This window comes from Oculina patagonica, chromosome 13, assembly GCF_052425735.1.
Source record: "Oculina patagonica isolate OP01 chromosome 13, crgOcupat, whole genome shotgun sequence".
In the NCBI taxonomy this organism is placed as follows: Eukaryota; Metazoa; Cnidaria; class Anthozoa; order Scleractinia; family Oculinidae; genus Oculina; species Oculina patagonica.
The window spans coordinates 5,847,068-5,873,092 of record NC_135770.1 but is presented as its reverse complement, the minus strand read 5'-3'; the positions used below and the strand labels follow the sequence as shown (position 1 = coordinate 5,873,092).

At 36.0% G+C, this 26,025-nt stretch overlaps 1 protein-coding gene and 1 long non-coding RNA gene across 3 annotated transcripts; both read right to left on the bottom strand.

Moving 5' to 3' along the window:
- Positions 1-1,436: 1,436 nt before the first annotated feature.
- LOC144636808 (kinesin light chain-like) lies at positions 1,437-24,629 on the bottom strand. 2 transcript variants are annotated; one of them, XM_078496007.1, is made up of 13 exons: positions 24,145-24,629; positions 21,407-21,622; positions 21,184-21,198; positions 20,385-20,457; positions 18,500-18,612; positions 17,674-17,792; positions 9,291-9,378; positions 7,469-7,570; positions 5,558-5,641; positions 4,982-5,071; positions 4,816-4,872; positions 3,879-4,130; positions 1,437-3,157 (listed from the first exon to the last, which is right to left on the bottom strand). In XM_078496007.1, the coding sequence occupies exons 1-13, from the start codon at positions 24,370-24,372 to the stop codon at positions 2,732-2,734; spliced, it is 1,863 nt and encodes a 620-aa protein (XP_078352133.1). In that variant the 5' UTR covers positions 24,373-24,629; the 3' UTR covers positions 1,437-2,731. The 2 variants fall into 2 exon arrangements, with proteins under 2 accessions (XP_078352133.1, XP_078352134.1); XM_078496008.1 differs by lacking the exon at positions 21,184-21,198.
- On the bottom strand, positions 10,153-11,178 carry LOC144636864 (uncharacterized). The gene is made up of 2 exons (XR_013567638.1): positions 10,326-11,178; positions 10,153-10,293 (listed from the first exon to the last, which is right to left on the bottom strand). It is a non-coding gene; the product is annotated as an uncharacterized LOC144636864 (long non-coding RNA).
- Positions 24,630-26,025: the final 1,396 nt, after the last annotated feature.

The window sequence follows — 26,025 nt, the reverse complement described above, 5'->3', positions numbered from 1 at the left end:
GTTTGGGGGCGTTTTGAAGCGATTCCAGTGGGTTTTAGGTTCGCTGGTTTCCTCTCTATATATAGAGAGGAAACCAGCGAACCTAAAACCCACTGAAATGGCTTCAAATCGCCTCCAAACGGCATAGAAACACAAGATATAGACAGAAGAGGATAGTTAAGTGAATTTTATTGGATATTTTTCCTCTATTTTGAATTATTTTTTACGATCGTTATATTCCCATACAAACCCTTATAATAACGTTATTACGCAATGTCGTATGCGGTCTATATGTTGACGGCTCCTTTAGGAGCTTGGGCTACCTGTGGTAAAATGACTGAAAAACGGCAGGGACCATCACCAGGTGTCCGTCTTATAGAGGAATCCGTTAATAGAGAGTTGACTATAATGTTAAAAAAATCTGCGAAATTCGAGTAACTTGCGTACTTCGCGTAAAGCAAGTACACCCCTGACGAAACAGGAATTACTTGCACGTGGTTTTAGTTATTTTTGTCCGTCAGTTAATCCGTCTCCCGGTTTTTACTGAAATCTCCAGATATTTTGCCCTCCACCTCCAGATTTCTGGTCCTTTGAGGCTAAAAGGTCTAGGACCGGCGCGAAATGCGACCAATTCAAGGACTGGTTTAATATATCTGAATGGTGGAATATTTTCCCCGTCCATTTACAGTGGAACCTCGATATAACGAAGGGCCAAGGGACTGGCAAAATATGTTTGTTATAACGAGGTTTCGTTACATCAAGGTTCTTTTCCATATATTTTACTATTACTGGGGCGAAGAATATCGTTCGTTATATCGAGGACTTCGCCATATAGAGGTTCGTTAAATCGAGGTTCCACTATACAAGTATACTTTGTCACAATTCAGAGCGAAATCCGTCTCTACGTAAGGACAAAATGGACCGCAAAACCACCCTTTTTCTTCGGGCGCGTTCAGCCCAACAAAGCAGGGCGTAGGAAGCGATTGATCTTTCGCTTCAAATACGGGCTGTTTTGCAGTCTTAAGGTTGGGATACACTAAGCGACAAGTCGCTGCAACATGTCGTGGGGACAAATTGCTGCAACATGTTGTCTCGTGTGACATGGCGCAATTTTTGCGACAATCTTTGTCGCTGCGATCAGTCGCACGAATTCAAACCAGTTTAAATTCGTGCGACTGATCGCAGCGACAAAATGAGCAAAAGCAGCGTTGTCGCAGCGTATGCACACTTCTGCGACAATATATTTATAAAGCAATGAGAGAACGTCATGTATTTTCGCCATATTGAATTGGAAAACTAGTTCACATTCCCACTCTTCCAAATTCGCTGCGTGTACACCGAACAAGCGCCTTGTCGCAGCGACTTGTTTTAAAGCAGTACACACGGCGCGACTTGTCGCAGACCTGTCGCTTAGTGTGTCCCGACCTTTAGGACATGTGAAGTAAAGTTGGAAGGCATTTCAGTGTTTAATACTTTAATTAGCAACATAAATCCCAGTCTGTCGATAAATTATTTCATATCCTCTCTCAAGCGGTGACTCACTTATGTACAGCTTTCCTAAGACAACGACTACCCGAATTAAATATTATTTATCTTGATTTTGATCGTCTGAAGATTGAGAAGAAATTACAACTATTTGCTGGTCACTGCTACAAATGAACTAAACTGAGAATAAATAAAGAAAAAAAATCACAAATTAGGAAGCAATTTAGACAATTTTTAAAATTGTTTTAGTATTCTAATTAATTATTACATGTAACATACTAATAACGTTCAGTTCGAGCGATTTTCACTTGAGTGTCGAAAGTAATTTGCGTTTGCTTTGGGTTTGCACTAATACGCTTACTGATTGGTTTAAAAACATCGCGCCACTTCTTCATGCAACCAATCAGAAGTGAAACCATAAACAAATCGTGATTCGTTCGCACGTTTTCCCGCGCTTCGTGTTGGCGACATGTATTTGCTTCGAGTTTTGATTGGTTCACTGGATTGTTTGTGTCCTTTTTGATTGGCCAGAGTGATTACTTGTGGTTTGGTTTTACGACACTCAATCGATAATCGCTTTAGACCCAGATTGCAATGTCGATTCTCCACAGAGGTTGCCATAAATTTTCTTTAACGTTGGTTATGAGAAATTGCCATTGCATCACGATAACAGTTTGCTTAGTTCTTTATTCTCTTCTTCTGCCTGCTTCAGAATAAATTAAGATTTTCAGGGACTAAAGGCTACTTTTTCTATCCTCTCAACTAGACACGGTGAATTTTCCATAATTATAAACCCACACATGTAACGATGTTTGACCAAATAACTGCAAAACGTTTTCTAGTTATCGATAAATCGATTTTTGTCTCTCTTTCTAAGGCTCAGTTCTCGTTGAACTCTAGGATTTGATGTCGAGTTTCCACTGCAGCAAATATCACACATAATGGCTTTCGCTTATAGGAGCAAAACAGGCCTCTGTCGCATGAAAAGATCAGCCTTTTTTTAAGTTCGTCGTTCCATTATTTTCTAGGTTTTCTACTACTTAAAGGTACTTTTTTACAACACAAAAAATAAATCTGACAAAAACAGCTCTTTTAACCGACTCTCGAGCAGAATTTGTTCGATATGACTAGAGAAGTTAGATAAAGCTTTTATTTCAAATTAATAACAAAACCAGACCAAATAAATCAAAACTTGCTATTGACAAAAATGACAATCTATTAGTTAACTATCTAGTTTTTGCTGCCGACGCCACGGGGCATCAACTCGTCAAGACCCCAGCGGACCTCCCCTGGTGCTAACACTCCCCGACCTGCCCCTGTCGTGATCTGATTGTGGCTGTGCAAGCATAGGCGTGCTGCGAGAAATCCTATCTGCTGGCGACAGCTTGGCATGGTGGGCCAGGTTGTCACGTGACGACGACCGTTGGAGCCGTGTACCGCTGGCGCCCATTTTCTCCATCAGCTTCTGGCCGCGGCTACTCAGCGTTCTTTTAAGGCGGGAAAACGTCTTCTCGCGTTTTCCGTTTTTCTTATCGTCGTTGGGATCGTCTTTTTCGGTGTCTATGGACGTTTTGCTGCTGCTGCCGTTCAAGGAGGGCGAGGAAGACGCTACACTGCTGGGGGAGAACGAGCCGCCAGGGACATCTTCAGCCAGAAGCTGCGCCACTTTGGTCTGGCGAACAACATCGAGGGCCTGGCGAGAGAGAATTATGTTCCAAAAATTTAGAGAAGGCATTCCGTGAGCTGCATCAAAATAATGAAAACGATAAAAAAACGTAAAAGATACAAGAAAGCCAAAATGGAAAGCGAGTTTTAAAACTGGTCAAATTAAAAACGGATTGCAATGAAGTTACTTTGATTAACGTTGCGAAGATAACAGTACTTTGCTTTTGAAATAACCGATTACAACGTAGTTCCAGATCTGAACAAATCTCCTGGGAAAAGCCTGGCTACAGTCACTTGCAAAATAGTTCAGACACACTCCTAAAAATGTTGTTTTTCTTTTAAAAATATGCCCCTGTAGGGAAAATAATCAAATAATTTTCTTTCTGACCCCCCTCCTCCTCTCCCTTTTAAAGTTGTTGCTAATAGGTTTAAATGTAATCAACCCCCCTGATTGATAATGGGGAAGGGGCATAAGGTACCACAGTCAAAAAGACTAAAATGACCATCTCAGCTTTGAGTGCCTCGACATCTTTCTACAACCAAATGTAGTTTAGCTGCCGGAAAGGAGAAAATTCCGATCAAATAAACTGTTTCCACTGAAAAGTGGAAAATTCCTTTTTCGACGAGTCGGTGTCGTTTTGGAAATTGTAACCAAAAACTCTCCAATGTTCAGCAGTTTTGATTTGTAATAAGCATCAAGTCACAAAAATCATTAGCAAGTTTATATGTAATCAGTTCCCGAAACTTACGTTACATACGTTCTGCCGGGACCTCAGCGCACACTCCTCGAGTGTCTCCGCTGCTTCAAACTTGCCCTGCCTGCGGTATAATGCTCCAAGATTCCTGAGGGTAGTGGTGACAGTAGGACTGTCCACTTTTGCCGCCTTGTGCCAGCCGCCATACTCGCCGTATGGCGCGTTGTCTTTCCCGCGTTTTCCGTCATCCTCGAGGGACGACTCGGTACCAGGCCCAAATTCCCGTTCGTGCGCTCGAGTCAGCACCTGGGAACAAAAAGCAAGGAAATTTAATAAATAAGAATTTAGAGGGTGAACCTTTCAAATTGCGTTAACCGGGGGGGGTTTTTTTTTTTTTTTTTTTTTTTTTTTGTAATTATACTGGGAAAAATTTTCCCCTAAAAAAACGAATTTTTTTTTTTTTTTTTAAAAAAAAAAAAAAAAAAAAAAAAAAATATTTATTTTTTTGTTTGTGAGCACAAAAAACACCAGACCAAACGGACTTAATTCATCTTTAAGATGGAATCCGCCAGGACTTCAAGTACTAATTGGAAACAAAAATTCTGTACCAAAATTATTTACATCTTCTTGCAAACTTCTGTGTTACTGATTGCAATATCTTATCAAAAGAAATCATTTCTAACAACACCAAACATCGAAAACATTTTCCAAAGTTCCACTCAATTCCACTGAATCGCTTTAAAGACGATTTTATAAAATAGCTACATGTGAAATTTAAGCTACAGTTTGTGAACTTTGAAATTCATTTTCTCAGGCTCTGATAAGAAATTGTTGTTGGTGTCATCACGGATAATTACTTACATCTTTAGCTTTAACAAAGGGTAGAAAATAAGGCAATAGGATTTAAATTCTTCTGGTACTCGATCTTTGTCCAACTGAAATTAATATTTCTCGATTTCCTGATGGATTTCGTCTGTAAATGATAGCATACCTGCTTGTACAGTGTTTCAGCCGCTTTATATTTTCCTTGTTTCAAATAAGCGGAAGCCTATCAAAGAAAAAAAATAAGTACATTTTAAATTGGAGATCACAAAACAAAGAAGAAAAGAAAATTCGGAGTCTCGTTTAAATTTTCGAAAATGAGCCATTACTCTCACCAAGTTATTCTTCGTTTTTGCCACGTTAGGATCATCTGGACCAAGCTTGGTTGTGTAAATTTCCAAAGCACGCTGATAATATTGTTCCACCTGTAGAAAACAACAAAAATAGAGAAAAAATTAAACAGGTAAAATTCGCCCTTTGCCTGCTTGCTTCTGTACAGTGGAAAAGGCCAATTTATTTAACAGCGCGAGGTAGAAACCTGGTATAAACGCACAAAACCTTACCTACTAGCCGAAGTTTTTATATTTATTTATTTGTTTCTCGCTTTAAAACTTTCTATTGTCTATTACTTGGTTTTAAATTTTCTATGATACAAACAGAGGCCGACACAACGTATATTTGTGATTTTTGGAAGGTACTAGATCTTGGCTGGCCAAAACAGCCTTCTTCAGGTCCACGGTTGCTTGCTTGAACGTTTCGTTTAAATTCTCGCGCGTAAGTAACAGCGAATCAGAGGAACTGCACAGATCTCTGTTGAGCGTCATCAGTGTATGATTTTTTGGGTTGAAACTTCGACGTTTCTCGAACAGGAAAGAATTGACCGGGTCTTCTCTGACTGTAGTTCAACATACCTCGTCATATTTTCCTTGGTTTTGACACAACAAGGCCAAATTGTTCAGCTGTTTGGCGACATCTGGATGATCTTTGCCCAACACCTGCAACCAACCACACTGGTTTTAACTTTACAATTAAAAGGGTCTAGAGAAGAAAAAAAAAATGAAAGCTCTGTGCAGTGATAACAAAAAAAATTATCTTATTCAAACACGTCACCAGTTGGGCCTAAACAGTACGAATGAGAACAAAAGATTTAGCGAACGCAAAACCTTAGCAAACACTTTGAGATTCAGCCATTGTCAGCTTAGAAAGCCTAGTAGAGCGATTTTCAATGGTTTTGCGTTTGCCGAACTGACAGTTCAAAAACTGGTCCAAAAAATTTGAGAAAGGTGTATTGACCAATCACCGCGAGCATTGTACAGGCCCGCAAATGATCCCGGCCCGCAAATGATCCCGGGACCGCAAATGATCCCAAATTGGACCGCAAATGATCCCAGTACCGGAAATGATTTGTGTAAATGATACAAAAATCTTGGAATGGCGTGGACTTTATGAATCGTCTATGGATGTATTTTTATAAAAGACCAAGTGCCTCGGGCATAATAAAACGCAACGATTAAAAGCGGTGAAAATAACGCGCGAAATAACAAAATAACATGTGACTATCTAAGTTTTTCATTTAGAAAACGCACCTAAAAAATAAACATGAATCTTCGAAGACGCCTCTGCTGTCTATTAGCCACTTCCTGTACATGCTGCCTTGGTAGACACGAGCCTCCTTTTCCTTGGAAGCGCACAAAATTTCTACGTGCGAATTTTGGAGTTTATGACAGATTTTGAAACCGTTATTTGAAAACACATTTTCCTTCACAATTCTTCTTGCAAATATAAAATGAAATACAGTAAACGGTTACAGCGTCTCTGGGTAAATTTATTTGCATACCGCACGCATAGAGCTGTCAACTTTTGCACGTGCAAATTTCTTACTGTCAATTAATCTGTACTGAAAGCTACGCGAAAATGAGTCATTTTTGAGGAATTTTTAGTTGCCCGTGTCAGAATTTATTTCAGTGACTTGATGAAGACATTCAAAGAAAAAAAAACCACAGATTTCGAAAGAGAGTAGCTCGATAACAAGAGTCGGAGATCGATATGATGAAATCAGAACAAAACTCAACTTTCTTCCAGACTTTACGTCTAGAAATTTATAATGTCGCTATGAACGCTGCGTGACTGCGTGTGAATGGCTATCAGCTTAAAGCATTTCGCCGCAAATAAATCATCCCTTGATTGGAGAGAGTTCATATTTCTGTTGGTTGGATTGTTAAACTTTATGTCACGTTTTAGGTTACTAATCGAAGCATATTTATCAGCTACATTGATACAGTTGTGGTTTTGAATTTACTTTAGTAAATCGTTCAAATACGGTACATTCTCTCGCGTTAATTGTTTTTTCTAATTGTTGTATTATTAATAAAGAAATGGATTAAATAAATTTAAATCCCCTGTCCAAATTCTTTAGTCCACGCATATCCAACTTTTACGGTTAGGCGACTGTTTCCGGTCCGAGGATCATTGGCGGTTCAATTTTGGGATCATTTGCGGTCCCGGGATCATTTGCGGTCCAATTTGGGGATCATTTGCGTCCCGGGATCATTTGCGGGTCGGGATCATTTGCGGGCCTGTACAGCATGCTTTTTTTCAACCAATCAGGACCAAGACCAAAACCAATCATGACTTAGCTGGTGCACGTTTTCCCGCGCTTGGCACGGGTGTGCGCTGGTTCAACTTTAAGCTCTGATTGGCTAATTGCGTTATCGCGTTCATTGCGGTTTTTTTATTTTTGTTTTCGACACCAATAAAACTCTCTAATGAAACCGGAAAACCGCTCTATCAAATAAAGTAAAACTTAGCCGTTTGTTGTTTACCTTCTCTCGAATCTCCAAGGCTCTCTTACACAAAGGCTCAGCCTCTTTGTATTTTCCTCTCTTGCCGTAAAGAACTGCTAAATTGTTGAGAGTTGCAGCCACCTAAAAATGTAGATAAAAAGATCAGTTGTCCATACTCATAAGCCTGCCAAAGAAGCTAAAAAAAATTAAACAAACCGGCCAGAAAATAGCCTGCATTGCAGACGAACTGAACCCTGGCTATACCAGGGTTTAATAATCAATGATAAAATGGAAAAAAAATTCCTTGTGCTGCGTGGCACTTGAAGTACAAAAGTATAATAAAGTTCTCACTAAATGAGTTGAAAGTGCCTTTAAAATAGGGTTTAGTTCGTTTGCAACAGAGGCTAGCCAGAAAATCGAGAGTTAAAAAGGTTTAGCTGTGGCCACACGCAAACAAAATACGACTGCGGCTCTTGAGGCTCATTTGGCTGAGATGGATGAGCCTTTAAAATCCGGCTTTGAACAACGTTAATTTCCGCAAAAAAGCCAGAATGCTTAGAAGTTTAGCAATGTTTCACCTCTTGTTACCCGATGTTTATAGTTTTGTTGAATAAACTTTACCTGAGACCTTTCACTGTTTCCTGAATAGTCTGAATAATATTAAAGAAAGGACACAAAAACAAATCTGTGGTAAAGACTTTAACTTCTCAAAACGTTTAGAGACACCGAGACTTAAACCAATTTTGGTTCGGGAAATTCTAGTTGCGTTCGAAAGAGACGAGCGAATGAATCCTTTCGTGTTCGGTAGGATACAATTTTGGTAATTCTTCAAACTTCACAAAATTAAGTTGGCGTGGTTTTCTTGAAGGTGGAATTGTTATGAGTTAGCGGTCTCGGGCCGTCGCGTTCAAAACTAAAAGTTAAGCTAATATTTATTAATTTTAGCAATTTATAGAGGTTATAACAAACAGTAGCCAAAATAATATACTACTAGACAAAATAAATATTTAGCAGCTTTAAATCGTCAATGATTTATTTGCTCTTTTGTCACGATAAGAGGCGTTTTGATTTGCAACTTTTTAAAGTTGCTGACTAAAATAGAAACCTCTTTTATCAAAAATAAAACGGTTATCAGTCTCATATTGACAACTTTACCAAATATTGACAGACTAACACAGACATATCACGCTCTAAACGATATTGAACGAGATTTCAAGAACCGCGGCTGGCCAACTAAAAATCTGAAAATAAAATCTCTTTATCGCACGCCAGATAAGACCGATAAACAAGTTATAACATGTTATAAGCTCCATCAGCTTGAAGACCTTTTGACCTCAGAGCGGAAATCAACGCCACGTTGACGCTCCTTTTATGGAGAGCAAATATCAACACTTATCAACAAAATCAATTCAAGGGGTGCGTATCAGTTTCAGCTGAAGCCCCCGCCCCCCCACGAGCGACCAATGTTCAAATTTCGTCACGTAAGGAAAAGTTCGAGCGCTTGAGCAAAGTCTAATACGGCATTTAAATGCTCCACAATGAAAACAGGCGCTTTGGAAGTTGGCTTTTTGGGCGTTGAAAAACGAGTGAATGTTATAAACCCTTGGAAACTTCGGTTTGATCGAAGATCTAGATAACAAACCAGAACAAAGCTATGCTTAACAGAGCGAACGAAATCGCTCAACGACATCCACGCTTACAAAATTCAGTTCGGTTTTTATCAGATTGTTTTTTACCGCAGGTAAGGTAAAAGTTAAATGCCTCAATTGAGGTTTTACAAGAATTAAAGGAAAGGAAAGGAGAGGAGAAAGAGCTCTAGCAATTACGTTAATCAAATATAAATCACAACAGCACTGCTCACCGCCGGATGGTCTTCGCCTAGAGTTTTTTCGCGGATCGTCAGGGCATCGTGAAGCAAGTTGGCCGCCTCTTTATACTTGTTCTGGTCTCTGTAAAAACAGGTAAGGTAAAGGGCATTTAAGCACAGTTTTCAACTTCGCATAAGCGATAGAAAACCTATAAATTTTATTTCTACAATACTGTGATCATACGCGTGGCAAAGCTTGCGCGGCATTAGCTTTCAGTCAACATCTGTTTCTCGTTTCTTGCGAAACAGAAATGTTTCCAAATTTCCCTTTCTCTTTAAGATAACACGCTAGAAAACAGATCGAAATATCAGCTTTTTTACCCCTAATGGCATCTATCCGCCAAGCTATAAAGCAAAATCTCGCATGTGACTTTACACGCATAAGTTCACTCTAAAGGAAATTTGATACAATGTGACTTAAACCATTAGTTAAAATTTAAAAGCATGATCATTGCACAATTTCCACAGTAGAAGGAGGTAAACAAAATAATAAATAATAAGAAGAGATAACCAGCTAATAACACTACTAAAATTAATACATATTTTTAATTCAAAGGATAAATCTTTAAAAGGTTCATCTACAATACCGACGTAAGCGCGTAAAACCAAAACAACTTTTTAATATACAACTAATAAATATTCTATAGGTAGTTCTATATATACAAATACGCTTTAGTTCTAAAGTAGCAAATAATTTAGAGAACAGATTTCACAGCTATACTCTCTTTGAAATAGGAGACCTTTTGTGATAAATAATGAACTTTTTGTCACGGATGCCTGCTTTAATACACAACAACATTATAACCGTTATACATTATTTGCAAACAGTCACAAACACGCTAAATTATCTTTTCTAATGAAAAATTAGCATAGAACACAATTCGACAATACAATGAACCCATTTATTAAGGCAGACTTCTTGTCTAGCCCTCTGTTACGAAAATTCTAGTAATACACCACGTTTTAAGCTACTATTTACGCCAGAAAGTCTGTTTATCTATTTATTCTACGCCAGAAAAGTCTGTTTACCTGTTTATTTTATAGTCTGTTTGAAAAAATGGTCCACGCTTCAACGAATATAGAGGGTATTAACATGAAGTGTTTTACGTTAAAATTATAATAAAGTTGACAAAACATTAACACCACACAAAGACCCTCAATTAATATATTCAAACGTTCTTTTTCATACATAATTGAATAACGGTTTTTTCAAGCTTAAATTGCACAAGTTTCTGTGAACGGTTTCAGTCGGACACGAACAACCGTTCGTCTGCTAAAAAAAATCGCCCACTCGGCTGGCGAAATTTCTAAAGAGCTTGGTGTTTAGCTTGAGAATTTATATTTATAGACTGTTAGTCACAATTGTATTTGTTTGGGTATAAATTTCTAACCTCTTGACCAAAGTTTGAAGACAAACAACTCTTGTGACGCTCAGTGGAAGAAACAACACACGCATTAGACAAAATGGTAAGTTTAAATAAAAATTTTATGCTGTAGACGTTAACCATAAACTTTTTTATTCAACTCTAGACGCTCGGGTCATCGGCGAAAGTTGTCTTAAAATAATTAATGGTGTCACAATTTCGAGGTCAACCTTTCTTGCAATCTAAGACATTGTTCTAAAATCTCGCAACTTCTAAATATTACTACATATTACTTGCGGAAACAGCTGTGTTATTTCACGCCTCGCAACAGACTAGGGTAAAAAAAAAGACAAGAACCGACTGTTCTTGCAGACTAAATGTTTGTACGCCCCTTTGTAAATGGTAACCTATTTTACGCATTATCGGTATGCTAAAAATGCGAATTTGCAAAACAAATGTTTCGCAATTGGCTTTTTAAGCAAACAGTTACACATATCGCGTGTTTATTTTGACGTTCGTGTTTTCATGATTTCTCGGCAGCACTTTAATGGTTTGTTTTTTGTTGGCTTTGATGCTTTTAGTTGGTTTCGCTGCTTCAAGTTGTTTTCTTCTAAATTTAGTTTTCATGAAAGAAGCTCAATGTCCTAATAACTTTTAATTACGAATTCTTATTAATTGAAAATCCATGTTTCCTAAGCGTTAATCTAAATGATTTTCCAATAGAGAGAAAACACGCGTCCAACAGATCAGTGTTTTACTTCAGATATTTTTCTTTTCATAGCGCAATGTTTATGTTTACGTGAGGCATTTTTAAATTAAAATAGTTTTGCAAAAGAATATAAAAGACCTTATGATTTCAAACAGAAAGGTTTTTTGTCAATTTGTCCTTGTGGAGAACAAAGGAATGGCAAATTTCAAATTTTTGAAATATTTTTACCCAGACAGCACAATAAAACGCCTCTATCTCGTTTTTTTTTCTTATTGACCATACTTTGACAGGAGTTCAACGGGCGTTAAGACAATTATCATTTATTTTTCTCAATTCCCAAGGGAATAGGTTTCTCAAAGTTCACTTGAGACTTTTCAAATACTGTATGAGTTAAGACACTGAACTTTTGCTACCAAAGACCATAAAAGATATTAATAGTTATGAATTATTTCATTCCTTAATTCTTTTAAACACAACCTTAGCATTTTATTCCTTATAAGTTTTGATATGGCCAAAGAAAGCCAGGGCCAAATAAATATTTTAGGAGAATTCAAACAGATCATTACAATTGCTGAGCCAATCCGACTGTATGGGAGTCTCAAAATTAAAATTTTTAATTCAAGGTGCTTTTTTCATAGCTCCGTGTCCAAGCTAAATATCATAAATTTAAAACAATTAAATATTTTTGATATATATATATATATATTTTTATAATTACAAGGATATCTAACATGTGGTCGAAAACACTTATTTCCGTCAATTTAAAAGCTTCTACGTCTTTCGCTGCAATTACAGTCTTCTTGATTATTAAACAAAGAATATATTAAATATTATTAACAAAGAATATATTAAATAAAATTTTATTATTGTAATAGTTTTTCTTACTTTCTTAGGTGCATAAGAGCAATGGCTGTACCATTCTAACACCTTAATTAAAGTGACAAAAACTTACGATAAAAATATAAATATTTCAGTTTACGGTTGTAATACTTTGCTAAAATGATTTTTTTTAAATAAATTCTATAAAGAGCTTCTTAGGAAAAGATGATTTAAAACTGATTTTTGCGTTGTTGTTTTTTTTTACTCAAGGTTATTAATAGTCTTCACATTTTCCATAATAAAATTACAAGTTACTTTAAACCTTTTATAATATTCAGGTTTTCAAGTTTCTGTTAATGCAGCTGACTTATAATTTGGTTAACTTGGTTTAAAGCTGTTTTGAGGATTTCTATTAATAAGGTATTAGAAAAATCTTTATTAAGCACTGCTGTATTTTTTTTCAATTAAAGTGCTTGGCTATAAGCTTTACTTTTAGTGATATAAATCCAACTTCTCCTTACAAGATCAGTACACTGTCAAGCAAACGTGTGAAGAGAATATAGACAAATCTTGACCTATAGGAGATACATGTATTGTCTGAATGAACCACCAAATTTTCAGAAAGAAACAGGAGTACTTAAAAAAAATAAATGAATTTAAAACTAATTTACTGTAGTAAGAATTGGATAAATATTTCACTAATGTCTGTGTTAATTCTTATTTAAGATCCACGGTTTTCTATATTATAAATGCTATTCAGTGCGTGTGTTACACAAAACAAGTCAAGATATATTTGAATGAAAATCAATGTAGTTTATCTGTTACATGATATGCTAGATGGTTTAATGTGATTTTACAAAAATACATGTCCAACCAGGAAACCCATGCTACCTTAATTGCACTAAATGTACTTTCTGCTTTCAGTTTTAGTCTGTTAACAAGTCAAACTTAATGATAATTCACTGTGAATATCTGTTTCAATTTTAATCGCATGCTTGATCTACTATTTGTTATAAGAAATATTAAATTTTTCACAAGGGTGTGCCTAGAAAAACGCTCACTTTGACAGCTCATGCTATTTAAAAATTACCTATATTTTGTAACAATAACACAACTTTGCACTGCAAAAGGGGTGATTTAATTACTATAAGCATTCCATTGACTCAACAACTCTTTCCTTTCTTGACAGCACTAATCTGTAATATATAATCCACGCAGACGATGATACAGCAAGTATTTAGTTAATACAGGACATCTGTTAGTATATGTTGCACCTTTTTTCACTGAAATCTTGGTAGCGAGGAGTAAAATAATTATATATACCATGCTTTGTTAACATATACTGTGATACATCTCACTTTTAACTGGACTTTTTTTGCATAGACACGAGGCATATAGGCTCTTGTGTTTGCTGAAGAATCAAGCCACTTGAATGTAGGATATTTCACAGTACAAGCATTGCAGAGGTAGTTTATACTTGATTGGGTATTTTTTGTTTTACACTGGTGGTATTATATTCCATCTTCAGTGTGCAATATTTCCACCTCATACAGTATTTTCTACATCTCTCCATGCCATGTACAGTATTTCCTAAACGGGGTTTACCCTAGAGGGTATAGCATTGCGCCTTTGCCACAATTTGAACATTTTGTAAACACCAATTTTTATTGGTGCATACAAAATATTCACTTGTAAGTCCTAAACGTAGAAACTGGTCTTTTGAAAGTATCCGATACAATAATCTTTACAAAGAGGGGGGGGAAAGGCCCCCAACCCCCCCTACACATTGAAATAATATTTCTTGGTCCCATTAGACCAAAAAAAAACTGTCCCAAGGAATTTAAGAATTTTTAGGGGATCTCCAGAGTAAACCCTGAAAACACTTCTACCAATATAATTGAGAAAACGAAACTATCTATCACACTGGAAAATAGGATTATTCTGCTTGTTACCAATGGTTACATTACTACATTCTAACCTAATTTAGATAAAGTTTAGTCTGCATAACAGGAGTAGACATTTTTTTTTTTGAAATTCTTGCATCATCTTGAGTTCATGTTTTAGTTACATTTTATATAAAAGGATAATCATAATCTAATAATTCATCTATCAACTGGTTAAAGAAACAGCAACTAACCTTCCTAGAATATTCCAAAACATATGCTATTACACTAAACTTCTACTAATAAAAATATATTGTGCTTTGCTAATGTAGACCTCTTCCCTAGCTTTTGGCTTAAACTGGAATTCCTACTGTTTCGTATACTTTTATTTTAAAAACTGGTAACTTGGTTATTATTAATATTGAAATAGAAAATTTCTAAAATATATACCTATTAAAAGCTTGTACACTTTCTTCCAGTACTCTTAATTAAATATACTGTTTTTGCACACTATATTTGAAGAAAACTCCTTTTAAATTGCTTATTTCAAGCTGTATTAATCTTTCTTGTACAACTTCTCCCAGAGATGCAGGTGGGAAAGAAACGACCTGTGCGACGCAACCAAAAGGTCTGACGTAAGTTAACAATGGAGAAAAAAATAAATTGATGAAGGCAAGTGGATTCGGTAAAAATGATCTGATGTGCCAGTAAGAACAAAATGTTTGACACATTGCAACAATGATCGTAAACCCTCAAACAATGACAACAAATAAATGCGAGGTCAAAGTCAATGAAAATGATTTGATGGTACTCACAACAAAAATGTATGACATTTGTAAAGCGCCTAGAGCAGGCCTGGATGGCGCTATAAAATATATTTATTATTATTATTATTATTATTATTATTATGACGTAAGTCATTCAAGAAGAATTTTAAAATATCAAGATCGGCTCTCAGTGAAAATGATATGACGCTGCGTATATGCAGCAAAAAAGCCTGATGTAAATTAACAAGGATAAAACAATTCAAGAAAATAAAGAGAAGTGAATGTGAACTTTGATTTCATGAAAAAAAAATTGATGATAAATGCAACCAAAATGTGCATTACAAGTATAGAATGCTGAGAAAACTTCCAACAAGTAAGAGACTTGAATGTAAGCTTTGATCATGCAATAAACTATTTAGTTGATTTTACAATACAGTTGTTTGTGTTGATTTTGATTCACTAAAATGTCCACATCTTGGAATCCAAATCTCCTTACTGCTCCCCATACTTTTTCTTGAATTTTGATCTGGAGAATTAAGTTTTTAATCAAGACCTTTTCCCCAAAGGGATCACATCCTATATTATCGGGACCTGTCTTACGGGGAATTTTTTACGAAAAAGTACAGAGAAAATAGGAATTTGTCAATACTAAGGATCAGCCATCTCAGTCCAAAGCTCAGACGATCAATTCTCCTCACTGTCTGCCATATGTTTCCTTTGTGTTACTCGAGAATTTGGAGTTACATTAAGACAACATCCCCAAGTTGATCATTTTTCTTATTCTCGTTACCTGTTTGCTTGACAATGTACTGTTATGGCAAGGAGAAAATAGATGCAGTAGCGGATCCAGACCTTAGGCTAAGTAGGGGGCCCGATCATCCAGGCCGTGGAATAAGGAAGGGGCCCGCTAAATTGAAATAAATTTGTCTTGGCTCTTTGGGCCTCTACTTGGCCAAAATATAAGGTGGGGGACCGCGAACCCCGGTCCCCTCCCCTAGATCCACCACTGAGATGATATCTTGTAACTGAAGGGTTTACAAGACCATGGATTGCAGCATGTGTGTGTACAGACATAGTACAAGAGTATGGCACACGAGAACTGCTCGCCACATTGGGCAACAGCAAAAATGAACAATGATAAATGAAAGGAATAGTTCAAATCACTGAAATCTTAGAAATAACCCTTGGCAACACTTTGAATAATTATTTGCATCCCACAAAGAAACCACACAAGAGTCCGCAGTGCATTCTAATTTCCTGGAAATTGACATTGATATATTTGGTAACTTTTCTACATTTACAAAATTTATATAGCATTTTACTTAAATTTATTCATTGTTACTAGATAGCTCTTTTATATGACACCCACAAATTGTGCAGGATATTCCTGATTACAAAAAGCCAATTGTGATAATTTTATGGTACAAATACAATTGTTGCTTTTTAGTAAAAAAATTGGAATGACTTTTTCTTGCTATAAGCATTTACAATGTTAAAATAATTTTACATCACAAAAATTAATTTTAAATTCCCTTAGCTTCCCTTGTGTTAATATACTGGTTTATTATTTTATGGAATTAATGAAGCCCACATGGATGCATTTGAGCTATCACATGGCTAATTTGCTCACAACACAATTACAAGAAAAAACGTTATTCGTTAAACAATAATGGTCCCACAACATAAGGAACATAACATTAACTGTAACATAGATCTGTAAACTACATCAAGGCGTAGAACACCACTTTGTCTTTAAAGCCAATAGCGCCATCAAATGTAAACCTAAAGATGTCATCAAAGGGCAAGAATTTTATATATCGTGAAACTCTCTTTCTTCAGTCGCTGCATGGATCTATTAAAGTACATTTTCATCATTTCAAACCATCAAAGTTTGCAGTGTAGTTTTCATTTCTTCCCCATTTATACAGAAACTTTTGAAGCCAGTGGATTTCCAATGTGAACCCGCAAGTACTGTCCGACAGTCTGCTCAACACTATCCATGTGTTCTGTCAACTTGTCGTGTTGCTCAAACATGATGCCAGACACAAGCGACAGCTCGCTGTCTGTCATAGCACTGTCCGCCATTGATGCCTCGGAACTGGCACCAGACATAAGTCCCAAGTTCTTGACGTTAATCCTATCCAAGCTTCTGTCGTCCTCTATGACATGTCTCACAGGGTGCATGAGGAAATTAACTATGTCCCAAAGGACACACTTAGGAAGATCTACTGCAGGGTGAACTATATTGTATCTGATAAAGGAAACGAAGCCTAAGATACAGCAGCATATCTTGTACGTTACCTGTTATCGCCCACTTACAGCTGTGCCATAAACTTTACTACATATACATGTACATGTAAATGTTCATATCATTTCTAAATATTTTCAGTGAGAGATTTAATTTGTTACTATGCCTACAGTTACATTATTAATTAGCACATTTTTATAACATTAAGAATTTACAGAACCCTTCTAACAACCATGCTATAAAATGGATTATTTCCTGACCAGTTCAAAATACTGTATTAATTAATAGTTTTTTAATATTCTCCTTGCTGATTATATACATTTCTTAGTTTGGAGAATTTGGTAATGAATTAAGACATTACCCAACTTCACCTCAGCTTCACAAAGCATCAACACAGCAAGGAGAAATTAACTTTTGATCAGCATTGAGAATTAATGAGTAAAAGTTAAACACTTGACTAGACTACTGTTAAAGTGGTCAGTAGCCATGACGACCAAGTAAACAGACATAAACTTACCACAAATGAGCCATCATTGAGCAAAGAAACAAGTGAAAATTATACAAAAGTAGTGATAGGACCACATTACCTGTACACGAGAGCAAGGATGTTAAGCATAGTAGCAACATCAGGATGATCATGACCTGAAGTCTTCTCTAGATCTTCTAGTGCTTGCTTACAGAGAGGAACTGCCACCTCGTATCGACCCTAACAACACCATGTGTCAGTTTAGTATACCTTTCACTCCTAAGAGGGCAATTTTATATGCAACAACAATCTTAAATTTCCTCTTGTAAAATCCCGAAAAATGAATATAAAAAAAATAAATTAAATATAGTTTGATAGATCTCGCTTGAATGGTAACACACTTGGGTTTCATCTGCAGACTAAAATATCAGAATCACCTTGTACAGCATCTATTACCACATGACGGTACTGCACAATAGCTTAATTTGGGTGGTCCAAATGAAAACATCTTGCACAGCATAACAAACAGTACCACATGAAAGTAATGCTTAGTAACTTTCATTTGAATGGTCACACAATAGGGTTTTATCCACAGACTTATAAATTAGAACCAATTTGCACTGCACAGTAAATGGTACCACACAAAAGTAATGCTCAGTAGCTTTCAATTGAATGGCCACGTGGGTTTTATTCACAGACTCAAGAGTTAGCACCAACTTGTGCGGGATAATAAACAGTACCACATAAAGATACTGCAGCTTGTCAGCTTTTATCTGATTCGTCGCACACCATAATTAAAAAGTTTAAACCACAGGTAAGGGGAGTGAAAAACTCTTCAGGTACAAGTAAATTTACCAATGCTTGGTTTAATAAGTGATTAAAATAAAATTATTCACAATAATTATTACAAACAAAAAAAAAACATGTTTTAAGGGGTAAATTCCTACCTGAGATGCATATTGTATGACTAAATTGTGCAGTGTTCTGAGCCGTGCTGGGATTTCATAAACTCCTGATGCACTTGCTGAAGTTGCTGATGATGCCTGACTTAATGTTTCATCTATGACAAAAACATGAACATAAAGAATGAAATAAAACTATATACAGAGACATGATGTACCTTATTATAGGAAATTTACGCTTTAATTTGCGTTACCGTAAAGTTCCGTGTATAAGCCGCACCTTTTTCCTCTAAATTCAAGTCAAGAATCGGGGGTGCGGCTTATCTACGGAAACATCTCTGGTTGGAGTTCTCAAAGGCCCAATTAATATTCATAAAAACTTCTCAAGACGTCATTGAATAAACATATAACAACCTGAAAACTTTGTTGTTGTTCACTACCTTTTAGTTCCTCTGCAAAGCTGTTTGCAGTGAAGTCTGCCAGTCACTTCGAATCATGTCCTTCCGCCGCGTGCGAGAAGGCACCAAGATAAACGCAAATACTCACAAGGCAAATGGCCGACCGCTTCGGTTTTTTATTGACCTTCACAGCAAATACATCTGCTGGATTAACAAACTCTTATTCTGCATGAAGTTTTTATTCTGTTGCGGGTAGCAGTTTCCAAGAATCTTGAAATAAAAACGTGGTTTCTTCCGAAGAAAATGCCGCCATGTTTGTTTTTAATGCCCAGACTCCTCTCTACAATTCAGAGCTTGGCTACTAAGCATTCGTCATTCGCGAACGATTCGAACGAATTACAAGTGTTTCATGAGTGTTTAGAAGTGATAATCTCGAAAAAATGATATCAAGAGAGCATCCAAGTTTAAGATATTGTGAACTCAAACTAAAAGGAGGTATGACAAGTGAAATTAAGCTTTCGTAAGACTTGATTTATATTAAACATTGCAACAACCACCGTGTCAGTGTTTCGAAACCGTGCTTGTTTGCCCTTGTTTGTTTACCAATAGAACTTCACTTGAACTTCAAACTTTATGGTGTATATATTTTTTTCCAAAATTTGAGCTTCCAAATCGGGGGTGCGGCTTATCTACGGGTGCGGCTTATACACGGAACTTTACGGTAATTTAAGTCGCGTTAATTTTTGTTAATGTTAATTTCCGTGCCGTTAATTATTAATTTCCATTATTTTGGCCCCGGTTTCTCAATACAGTCCAGCCATTCTTGACTCCTAGGAAAAGGCATTATTTCATAAGGGCAGAAATCTGCCGGTATCACTGAAACTACGAAGAACGCTCGAGGCGGTCAGATTCCTTCGCTTTACCCCTACGTTTAGGATTATACGCCTAGTGGTAAAATAAACTTGTTCCTGTTGTCTCAACAAGTGTTTTTTTCTTTGTGTTCTTCGCGTTAATTTCCTTCATTTTAAAATTTTAACCTCTCTTTCACGTTAATTTCCTTTATTGGAAAGTAATTTTCCTTCAATTCGCGTTAATTTAAGTCCCGTTAATTTCAAATACCTTAATTAGCACAAGCGTTCATTTCCTATAATAAGGTAGTTACTCAAAATACTCAAAAGTTAAAACAGGGTGTTCCAAGCTTGGTATATCCTAGTTTTCAGTTAGTAAGGATTTCATTCAAACAAGTATTGCTCTAAATGATCCCATCCAAAATCTTGTCTAAAAGACCAGTGAATCTCCCAAGTTTTGTTTGTCTGGCACTTTTAACCCCCTCATACACATTTACAAATTGCACACTACTAGAAGATATCCATACCCACCCCATGGAAGGTCATTTTAAATTTCAAAGCAGTTAGGGTGGGGGCCTTAAGAACTCAAGCTAAACTGGAAAACCCCACCTGGGGAAAGGATATGGATATTTTCTGGAACAACATATAACTGAATCCAAATCTTGCTGTAAACAAATGACATACCATCAACTTCTGTTTCGTCCTCGTCATGTGAGAGAATATCCTCAACACTGATGTCATTTTCAATCCCTTCGTCCTGTCCAAAAGAAGTTACTTTAATCATCACTGAAAAATCTTTCTCTACACAGTTTTTCAACAATCAAGTAATTCTTGTTGCATTTTTTATGAGCCAGATTGTACACTCAACTACATTATTATCAGAGAATTATAGGCCTGTTAGCAGATGTTTCAGTTGTGTACAGTATCAACCCATATCAAGAGAGCAGAACAATACAAAACGCCTAACTACAACATTATTTGTATATTGACCGCTGACAGGATTTATATGCTGCACAATATGTTTTTACTTCATACCAGTTTGTAAAATCTTTTGCCTTTGCTAAAAAATAAAAAGTTTGATTTCTACTGTTATACAGTCAACTCTCGTTATAGCAGACACGCTCGGGGCGTCGTTTAGTGCCCGTTATAGCAAGAGTCGGTAATAGCGTGAGTCATTTCCAGTCAAACCTCTTTCTCCGGGGATCTGGATTTTATCCGTAATAGCGAGTGTCTGCAATAACGGGGTTTCCGCAAGGCGAGAGTTGACTGTAAGTGGTAAAACTGTGGCGTTTTTTTTGTTCTTTGAGAACAGTGATATAGTTAACACAAATAATACAGTAATCATTATAATACAAAGCAAACACGCTGCACAGTGAAAAACAAAACCCATAAAATTACAGTGATGAGTAAACTGAATGCTTGTCTTTCTTAATTCAACAAATCAACATAAAACTAAAACCAAAAAGAATAGTGTAACACTTACATGTATATGTTTATCCTATATGTGAATAATTCCACGAAAGGCAAACACATGAAAAATGGAAAAATAAAATATTAAATGAATGTGATCATTATATTACAGGATCAATGTTACAATCTTTTGACAAATTACTAGAATGTAACAATCTTTTTAAAACATACTAGAGCAGTATAATTTATGCAAGGATGTTCATTGATGTGAAAATGAAAGAGCGAATTGTACTTACGTCATCATATTTTTTAATAGAGTTCATAAATTCCAGATGTTTCTTTTCTTCCTCAAGTTGAGCTACTTTTTGTTCACTTTCTTGTAGTTTCTGCTGCGTAACTGAAAGCTCTTCTCTGAGCCACGCATTTTCCTGACAGAGTCTTCGTACTTGAGCTTTTAATTTCTGTTTCTCGGCCTCGACTGTACTAAGATGGCTACATAACGCCATCATAACCTAACAAGAAAACAACAAAAATAAAACAAATTAATTAACTATTAGCATCAACAAAGTGGCATATATTTTATAACAACTAATGAGAAGTAGAATATGTATGATGATACATGTATAACTATACAGTATTTACCAGTACAGTCAACTCTCACTGAAACAGACAGCTTTGGGACCACAATTTGGTGTCCGCAATAGAGAAAGTCCGTAGTAGCGGGAGCTATTTTCAGTAATTCATACATGTGTTCGCCGGGACTTCAACTCCTCCCTAACAACAGGGTTTCCATAATAACGAGGTGTCCACAAGGTGTGAGTTAACTGTAGTTATTATACTATTTTTTTAAAAACCCAAGTATGTAAAAGAATTATTTACATTGTATCAGTAGTTCTTAGAATCTAACTGGAATGAGAATTTGTCTCATGTTAATGAAGATGTTTTAAATTGGAAGTCATTTTTGAAAGACCTTCACTGCTAATTTGGTAGTACAAATGAAATTTTCAAAACACAAAACTAGAAAAGAGCATTATCTTGAACATGTGGCTGGGAATAACACTACTAGTGTTCAAAATAACCTGAATGTCTTTTTGATGGTCTTTTGATTGACTTTTGCATATAATAGTGTACAGAAACTAAGATTAGCATCCGCTACAAAGACTGTAACCTTGGAGTTGCTTCACAAACGTTCCAATGATGAAAATTCTGAGGCTTCCTCTTGCAGTATACTGTATACACGTAGCATGAAATTCACAGATACAAAGCTCCGTCAAATCTTTTGAATCAGTCATGAAGCTATTTTTAGTATTAAGATAAAATTCCTTTAACTCACATTGGGTGAATTACTAATAATATATTGCTTTCACTTTCTATGCTGAAGCCTGTGTTAGACTTCCCAGAGGTACATGTAGCACTGTCATGGAATATTTTTATGATAAACTTTTGACTGTCTAGCAACATTACATGTAGATAGAGGTGCGAAATATTTTCATGCCTTTTTGGAATTTTTAAAAAGTATGATATTCATAAATAAACTGAACATGCTAGAACAGAAAAAAAATAATTTGAACTGATTTGTTTCGAAACAAAACTATTATTACTACATATTTTTTTCTCCAAACGAGTAACATTTGTCTCATAATTACAGTCTAGCCTTATCGAAAAATGCTTTTCAAAATATCTTACTAGATATTGGACCAATATATAGTGTGATTCTTGGCATTTTTTAAATGTTTATGGAAATTAATCACTTAAGTGCGGTCATTGATCATAGCTTAGTTTTGTATACTATAAAACTTTGTTCTCTCCAAAGCTACTCAGTTAAGAGTGTTTTGAAGAGTTTGTGAATGCCTTTCAATGAGGATAACAAATCACCTTTTACACAAAGAATATATATAAATAACATTGAAAAAGGTTAATCTAGGAACACTACATATAGATTACAGTTTTGGGTTTAATTCAAAAATATGAATCATATTTCATTTGTCCGCATTCTAGGCTGAGAAACCAGAAAAGCAGCTTTTACTTAACCGGGCAGCATGTTCAACATAATTTCACGAATTTTAGAAACTCTGAATAATATTATTGAAAATTGACTTAATATTCAACAACAAAACTGAAGACAGCCGTGGTAAAGTTGGCCTGGCTATCACCCCACAATAAACTCCCAACAGAAATGCAAACCCATCTATCAAACAGTTTTGTTAATTAAAGTGTGCACACATATGGCAAAAGCTATGTTTCTAGACATGTAGGTATTGTAGTAAGTTGTTGTCTTTATTCTTTTGGACACCTATAGTTCAAAACAAGTTATTGACATACGCTCTTAAATAATTTAAATCAAACACTTCCAGTGCTTGCCATTGTTTGAAGTTCCTAATGACTGCTAATTTTATTTGGTAGAGAACAAGGACAATTTCTCACCCAATTTGAATTTTCTAACTTTGGTGAATTCAAGAATTATTTGGTAGAGTTTTAAAGTTTCAAAATACATTGAGATCGTAACATAATTAAGCCTTTTTTCTCAAATCAACAAAATCACAACTAGACGTTTATGACAATCTGCAAAAAATGGTGATTGTACTTACAATTTTAAACTCTAATTGAATAAGGAACGACAAAAATACATTACATTGAAGCCTCATGAGTTTTAGAATGCTTGTGGGTTTCTTGATGACAAAAGTACAGGATAGATTTCAAAATGCGATAAGAAATTAAACAAAAATATCGGCTGCGATTGATAAAATTTTTAGTACAGTAGCAATGAGAAAATCTGGACAGAAATTCTCTTTCGCTTATAGTTAAATAGTTAAATCTTATAAACCTGCGGGAGTTTTTATAAGTTGATCTTTACTCTTACACGTGAAAATCTTAGGAACCGTGGTTTCATACCAAGAACGTCATAAATAGTGCACTGCAATTATGAGCTTGCATAAGCAAGCTAACAGGGGTGTTTTCTTGATGTTTTCATTTGATACACCCATTTTTCAGCGATTAAAAAACTCCCTTACAAACCTCTCAGAAATACACGTACCTGAGCTTCTCCGAGTCCCAGTTCAATCTTCTCAATGGATTCTTGAATGATAGATCCCTTTTCTTTCTCTAGCTCCATCTCGCCATCGCTATCGTGGTTCGAGTTGATACTATTCAAAATCCCCGAATGTTCATTTTTCAAAGTTTCTAACCCCCGCACAACGTTTTTCGTGTTGTTAATGATTTCATCTTGTGTCCACTTGCGACTACTTCCCTCTAGATTCGTCATGTTTTCTTATTTGGGCGACGCAGAACAAGGTACAAATTTACAAAATGGCGTCTCCTAAATGCCGTTGATCTATTAGAGACAGCGGGCCCTCCAAGTTAACATCCAACGACGAAATTTGCGTCTCTGAACGTTCATTAAATGCTTACATCGTTGTTCTTCACGGATTTGAGTTATTTAACCACATATCGAAGGGAAAATCGGCCAAAACGTGGCTCCGCATTCCTTCTCGCGTCGATTTCGTCGCGAAATGATTTGCATACAACTGTTGGTGTGACTGACAACGAGGCACTTTTATAAGGTTAGGGAGGGGTGGGCAGGGAAGGTGACTATCATTATTTCTAATACTTTCCAGCGTATAAATTTTGAAAAGAGCATTATTAGTTTGAAACCTAATCTAGCAAATACTGGAAAAGAACTGATGAAGCCCAATTTTGTCTTTATCCAGTAAAGGAGGTAATGAGAGCTAAAATCAAAATTCGCAGGGGTAGGGGTCGCTGAGAAGCTCCCTAGAAGTTGTGGGGTAGGGTAGGGAAAATTTGAACATTGAGCCGAATAATAATAATAATAATAATAATAATAATAATAATAATAATAATATAATAATAATAATAATAATAATAATAATAATAATAATAATAATAATAATAATAATAATAAAAGCTTTTATGATAAATGTTTTGCAGCATAGCTGATGTGGTCGTGTTTACAAATTACTATTGAAGCTAACTAAACCCTTAAATAACAAATAAAGACTACAAACTAAGCATTCCAAACAAACAAAAATACACAGCCTCTAAATCCCTAATACTTTCAAAGCACCCTTGAAACTTGCCAACGATTCTTTAAGGCGGGCCTCGTTATTCAAAGAATTCCATAATGTGGCCCCTTCAAAAGTAATCGACTTTTTGAGAAAGTCAGTCTTTGGTCTTGGTACTGACAAGCAATTTTTCCTTCTAAGATTGTAATTAGTCTTCTGCTCCGTCCACAAGTGTTGTAATTGGACCGGAGCACCTCCAGATACACATTTGAAGACAAAACAAAGTAGGTCAAAGTACCCTGCGGATGTACATTTGCCTCAATGGTATCCACTTTGCTTGACGCAGTACGTATTCTGAAGGGGTGAACCAGTCTAAGCCGAAAATTATCTTAGCGGCACGCACATGGATTTTTTCTAAGTCACTAAAAAGTGTTGAGCCACACGACCCGTTCATTACAGACGGTAAAATTACTTTAAAATAAAAGTCGATCTACTCTCGCAGGAATTGGCAAAAAAATACAATGATCTCAAAAGGTTCAGTTTCTGGGTGAAACGTTTACACAGTTCTTTGACATGAATGTTCCATTTGAGTGCACTGTCTATTTGAACACCTAGACATCTTGCTGAAGTGACTTGCCTGATGTTATTTTCCCCAAGCTTAATGCTTTGTAAAGGGCCAGTAAATGATCCTCGGTATAGCAGCATATATGGTTCCCAAACAGTTCAGAAGAAATCAGAAGAATGTATATATGAGTATTGACCAAATAACTAACAAGACAACTTGTTTTATTGATATTTAAACAAGTTCCTTCAACTAGTTCTATAGGCAATGCATAGAGGCAAGTGTGAGGAGAATTTGCTTGTTGATGAGTTAAAACCCCAGGTGGGTGCTCTGT